Source organism: Protopterus annectens, chromosome 8.part0 (genome assembly GCF_019279795.1).
Source record: "Protopterus annectens isolate FY-2018-M chromosome 8.part0, PAN1.0, whole genome shotgun sequence".
NCBI lineage: Eukaryota > Metazoa > Chordata > Ceratodontiformes > Protopteridae > Protopterus > Protopterus annectens.
The window spans coordinates 54,367,366-54,373,773 of record NC_056741.1 but is presented as its reverse complement, the minus strand read 5'-3'; the positions used below and the strand labels follow the sequence as shown (position 1 = coordinate 54,373,773).

The 6,408-nt window shown below is 42.7% G+C and overlaps 1 protein-coding gene across 3 annotated transcripts in view; it reads left to right on the top strand.

Moving 5' to 3' along the window:
• USP5 (ubiquitin specific peptidase 5) overlaps positions 1-6,408 on the top strand; it is a 2,313,977-nt gene that overhangs the window by 1,201,581 nt on the left and 1,105,988 nt on the right. For all 3 annotated transcript variants that reach the window (XM_044079605.1, XM_044079604.1, XM_044079606.1), the window contains exon 10: positions 726-819. In XM_044079605.1, coding sequence (XP_043935540.1) covers positions 726-819 — 94 coding nt within the window. The remainder of the gene's footprint in view (positions 1-725; positions 820-6,408) is intronic.

Here is a 6,408-nt window from a genome sequence, read left to right as displayed (position 1 = left end):
AATCTCTTGCACAGCTAAAGATCAGTCCTGAAAGCCAAAACACTGAAAAAAAACCTAACACTTATGTTTTTTTACAGGAGGCAGGCCCCCCCAGCAACCCACATGTCCCCCACTAATTATATATACCAACTGCAAGATCACTCTTCATTTTGAAAAGGGCAAATTCCCTGATCCCCACTGTGCACAGTTGTGCAAAGGCTTACCACCAGCAGAAGCAAGAAAATGTGTTTCGACCACTTCTGCTGGTGTTAAGCATGTTTGAGTTTATGAATGTTTGATTATATGGTGTGTTTCCAAATAGTATTTAAAATATGACCCCATGTCGGCTGGCTTTTTATACTGAGGAAGTCTTTATAGTAACTAAAACCAATTTTATTTGTTTGGCACCTTGGGGGTTATGGAATTTTTGCTGCCTTAACAAAAATGCTGGTGGTCATTCACAGTGTGTTATTTAATTTTCATGGTGCTTGAAGTGTTTTTTTGATACAAGTTAGAAACCGTTCATCAGAAATGCATTCTGTGTTTTTCCATCTGCAGTAGTTTGCCCGATGTTTGCAGATGAGCCCATAAACTATTTCCTGACAAAGGTACAGCTATGATCTAGGCACTTACGTATCTAATTATGTATTTTTTTGTTAGCTGTTGTTTTTAATGGCTTTTTTTTTTAAGTTGTAGTGCCTGGTACAATATTTAATAAGCGTTTGTTGGTTTTCCTTCCATTTCAGAGCCAAGCTAGGTGACAGCCTGCTTTCAGGTGTATATTCAAAACCCTCAACAGAGAATGTAGCAGGTGATGATGATCTGACTATGGAAGAGAAGGTAAAGCATTAGAATGTTAACATGTTTGTAGGGGGGATCAAAACAGCAGAGTTTATGCACCGTTAGTCACACAAGGTATAACTTGTAGTACTTGTGTATCATTTATATAATTTTCCACAACTTTTTTGCTGTTTGTTCAGAGGAAAAACCTACATTGGGAACTGAGATTAAATTTACCATAAGGTAGGGTTTCAAGGTGTCATCCTCCGCACTGAATTACCAGAGGTGTAATTGCAGGTGTCAGTTTTAGAAATCATTGCTGCAGTGGGATTTATAGTATGTATGATATTGCTACAGCATTTTAACATCACTCTGTGGGGTTATCCTTTCTATGTGGCAGATATCAGTAGGATGCTTAGTATAAAATAAAATGGTTCCCTCAGTCTTAATTTCCTTTTTGCAGCTGAGTGCTTTGTCCTCTCTCTACCTTCTAAAGTAACCCCAGAGCTGCAGTAAACACACAGTTTAGTATTTTTTTTTTAATTTTACTATTTTGCACTGTTTTGCCTATGTCTTTGAATTAGAAGGTTTTCACTTCATGATGTCATCAGTTGGGAAGCTCGCCAACAAATATGCATAATGACTACCATTGCACATCTGTCTTTTCTTGCTGTCTTTGTTTTTGTAAAGTCTCTGAATGTTATGTATGCTTCCCTTAGTAAGAAGACTTTTTCACTAAGAACATAAACCCGAGTGCCTTCTTAGAAAATAAAATTTAATTTTGGAGCATGTGGAAGCTGATCCTCAGTATAAAGAAAAGGCAGCTCATGATGTCCTTCTGTATCACTTTAGGGATCTCCTGCTGAGGATAGCCCAATATCTGGCCAATATACCACAGCCTTTTGTTCTTGTATGCACTGTACCTGACATGTATGCTCCCTTTGCAAGACATAAGGCACAAAGATGATGTGCATAAGCAGTTACCCTGAACTTTACCACCAGTCCATATGCCATCATTGTTGGGTGGCCTGAAGACCCTTTGCTTTGCTGATATCTAGCTGTTAAATAAGTGCCCCATTGGGGTCTTTCTTTTTTTTTTTTAATACCTATTATCTGTTTTTGTTACCTTGCTGTTTGCCATCCAAGAAGGGAAAATGTCAGTGTGGGAGGCAGATCCCCCATAAGGATCAGTTTTTCTTGTTTGGGTGCTTCCCACATTCATACTTCCTGTAGTATTTGCAAGATATCTGTGCGAAAGACACTTAAATAGCCTGGGAAAACAACTTCCTATTTTGAGAACCAGTGGCTTAAATAGTTGGCCCAGGGTAGCATGGCAGAATCAGTTAACCCTAAGGTACTACTGTTGAGCAAGAATGCAGCCAAGAAATCTTGGCCATAATCTTTTGCTGTCCAGCCCCCACCAGATGTCTCTCTACAAGCAGATGATAGCTCTGTAGGCCATCCATTGATTCCTCTGCTGCAACCCTGCCAGAGGCTGGCATGGATCCTTCATTTTGCATATTCTCTAAGGCTTTGCAGGCGTCTGTTCTAGATGTCGAGGGGGACCCATAGTTTGTTATCTCTGAGGGCCTTAAGAGGGATTTTTCAGATTCTGGTCAGTGAAGAGGTACCAGGCACTCTGAATCTCGTCAGGGTTTGAAACATCCACTGTCTGTTAGGGCTGACATCCAAACTTAAAAAAAGGCAGAAAACCAAACATTCTTCTGTTAGACCGTCAAAGGGAATGGCAGGAGTTTTGCCTACTGCACCTTGGACGTCTGTTAAAAGGATTAGGGAACCTGATTCTCAGATGAGCATTTGGAGTCTGATGAGGGGTCTTTGGCTTATTCTTAGCTGCCTTCTCCTTTGGCTTATGGCAATGGGGAAGAGGAATCCATTAGTCCTGAGTCTCCTTTGAAGGAGATGTCTTCTGGGGGGACAGTAGCCAAGATGATTGAATATTTTAAGTGGGATTCTTCAGTATCAGATACCTATAAGTGGTATTATGAGTTGCTTCAGGTTGACGCACTTAAACCTTCTGCAGTACCTCCTGTGTTTGACCAATAATGAGTCACTGGCAAGGATTGACTCAGGCTTCTCTTGAGGCTGCAGTTTCAGCTTCTCTGCAACACTGTACCTCGAAGACTGTCTTGTTTCTTGCTTCTCCTCTCTGAGGGTTTGAGCTTCAGGCCCTTACAGCCATTCCTCCTTTTCCTTTTGTGTTTCACAGACAGAGTGCCTCTTCACAGTTATCCTGGTTTTAGGCCCAGGGTTGTTTGTGTTGTCCTTAAATCAGGCAGTACAACTTTCTTTCTCTGTTCTTTCTCAGTCTTCTAGTAATAGGATCCTGCATACTTTGGATTTACACAGATTGTTTCGGTATTTTTTTTTGATAAAACTAAGACTTTTCATAAGTCTCGATCAGCTTTTTGTTTCTTTTCATCGCAGGACATTGGGTTTGGCTTTTTCTAAGCAAACCATCTCCTTCTGGATAGACAAGGTCATCTCCTTTTTCTTATGGCAAGTGTCTGTCTACTTCAGATAGAGCTCCATCCACTAGGGTGTTACCTCTTCTGGTGCCTTCTTCAAAGGGTTGGACACCACTTCCATCCTTGAAGCTGCTATTTGGTCTTCAGTGCATACCTTTACTAAGCGTTATAAGTTGGATATGGTTTCTAGGGCTAGAGCAGGTGTTGAGTGCTTTTCCCAACCTTCCACCTCCAGTTCCTTTTCTTGATTATTTGTACTCTTCCTAAGGTGAAGAATACTGGAAAAGTGGTACAAAACAACATGGTACAGTTGTGCAAAATCTTGCCATAATAGTAGATGTCCTTCTCTTCACTGTTGCAGTATTCGGCTCATTCCTCCATCCCTCTTTTTGTTTTGGGCTTTGATTTGGTTACCCTCCTAGCTGAGGGTCCCCTTTTCCATCTACATTTTCTCCCTGTGGATTTGCACGGCCTCCTTTGTCCTATGGAGACTGTTCTGTACTGGAGAAATAGTTTTGGATAACTGCATCCGTACGTCACCTTTATGCTTTGCGTTCTGTACAGGGAGCATCCTTGTACGGTGCATACAGGATCTAAAGTCTTTGGTATACTGGCTGGACATTGGGCTGTCCTTGGCAGGAAATCCTAAATTGCAGAATACTGCAGTAGTGAAGGAAAAGACATCTGTGATGGTAAGATTTTACAGAACTGTACTTTTGTGGAATTAGAAACCTTAGATGCCATAACCACATGACCTTTCTGACCCAATCATTCCAGTAAGGTCCTGAGGGCTTCAGTTCCCCTTAGCTTTATTAGCCCTTGACCCCCCCCCCCCCATGTCTTCTACAGAAATTTGCTTTTGCCAATGTGCTGCATCACAGCAGGACTGTGGATTTTCTTCGTGTTTCATTGTTGCAGTCATTACATTAGGGTAATCCTGCTGGCAGGTTCCCCTCAGTCAGCCTGAATTCCAAAGTCTTGGGTCCTGTGTCGGCTACTGTCGCCCCTTCCCTGTTGTCAGGGTTATAAAAGAAGCAGCCAACGCCATTTTCTTTAGTCATTTTTGCCACGCAGTAGCAGAAGCAGTTCGCAAGTGCCGGTTTGCCTACTCCTGAGATTTTCGTGTTCGAGTTTCAGATCCGAAGTCTTCAATAAAGCTAAGTACCCCATTGGGGAAACTTTTTTCTTGCTCCAGACAGATGTCAGAAAAAATAAATAATTGTATTTCTTGTGGAAAGCAAATACCTCATAAGGACTTTCACTCTTACTGTATTCCTTGTCTAGGCCCTGATCACAACGTTTCTGGTTGTCGGTTTTGTGCTAGATTTAACCAACGCACTGTTGAGCGTCTGTATGATTTTGCTTTAAACTATTTTGGACGCCAGTTTAATTATCCAGAAATGTCATCTGATAGCCATCCGACTACCAGAGTTCACAAAAAACGCAATGAAAAGGAGAGAAATAAACAACCGAGGCCCAAAACCGACGATGAAGCTTCTCCTAAGCCAGTCGCCGGTTCCCAGTGAGGTGCTTTCGCAGCCCCTGACGCCCGCTACTTTAGAGTCGCAGGCCGCTACAGACTCCCACGTGGAGTCTGCTATGCCGCTGGAAACTCAAGGTATTGGAACCTCAGACACTATTCCCTCAGATGGGTTCGGAGCCACTGAGCAGGCACTGGCTTCTGAGGGTGTATTCAGACCTAAACATCTTTACATTAAACTGACTTCAGCTTCAAAAGCAAAGACTAAAGCACCTTCTAAAGCAAAGAAACAAACTTAAGAGTCACATGGACAGGCCTCTATGCCCAAAAATGCTCAAAATGGCCGAAGACTTGATTACCTTGATCAGGGTTTCCCATCCCCCTCCTGAAAAGAGGCCTAGGCAAGAGACTGACTATGAATCTTCAGATCTGGTTTCCATTTCTTCTGATTCCTCTTCTGATCAGGAATACCCCCCCCCCCCCCCCCATGAGGATTCTGATGCTGAAGAATCTATACCTTCAGCTTCTCCTCCAGAGGACTATTCTTTTGGGGAAACCTTACATACCATGAGGGAGCATTTCCACGTGGAGAGCCAAGATTTTTCAGAATCTAAAAGAGGCTCAGGGATTTCCTTTTACTACCTCAACACAAGCCACTAGCCATCCCTCCTGTGTTAGACATTGTAGACTATGTGTTTTCAGAGTCTAGTCTTACCCCTGACTCCTTACCTCCAGCTCCTGTTAAGCCTGACAGATATTACAGCGTTCCTGACTCTTATAAATTCCTTTCTAAAAACCCTGCTGTAGACCCAGAAACTATTTCTCGGGGTCCCAAAGGAGTTGAGGCTTCTGCTGCAGAAAACCCTACCCCCTCTGACAGAGATTCTAGGGCACTGGATAGATGGGGAAAAAAGGTTTACACATCTGCCACCTTGGCAATAAGGGCCTTAAACTGTCAGTTTCATATGCTCAAATATCAACAACATGTCATGGCATTGCTTAAACAGAAAATGTTAAACTCTGAATGTGCAGAAAACAAGGAAATACAGTATTTATTGCATGCAGTTGAACAAGTTGGAAAGCATACTTTCCAATGTGGTTTTGATTCTTTAGAGGCCTCCTGCAGGCTGTAATTAGGAGGCCTGCTTGGTTAAAGGAAGCAAAATCTGCCTGATCATGTTAAAGCTAAATTATTAAATGCACCTTTACAGCATGATACTTTGTTTGGTGTTAAGGCAGAAGAGGTGTTAAAGAAAATGGAGGACAACGCTAAATCGACAGCCTCCTAGGTTTAGTAGACACTGGCCAACAAAGAATTGGTCCTTTCCTGTGTCAGATAAACCTCAAAGGGGCAGATCCAGATGCCGTAGAAGCAGATCCCAGGCGCAAGGTTCATACCGCCCGAAGCAATGGGGGGCTTCTACCTCCAAAGTTGGAGAAGACAAATCACAACCATACAGGAAACAGTCCCAATGACTTCCCCCTGCCTGCACCAACCACTTATCTCCTGGCAACCCCCTTAGGGGGGAAATTAGCACTTTTTTCTCAAAATTGGCACATTATAACCCAGGACAAGTGGGTCCTAAATATCGTGTCACAAGGCTGCAAGTTCCATTTCCATACCCTGCCAAAGGCAAACGACTGGCCAGATCTGCCACAAAATCAATGGGCAGAGGCACA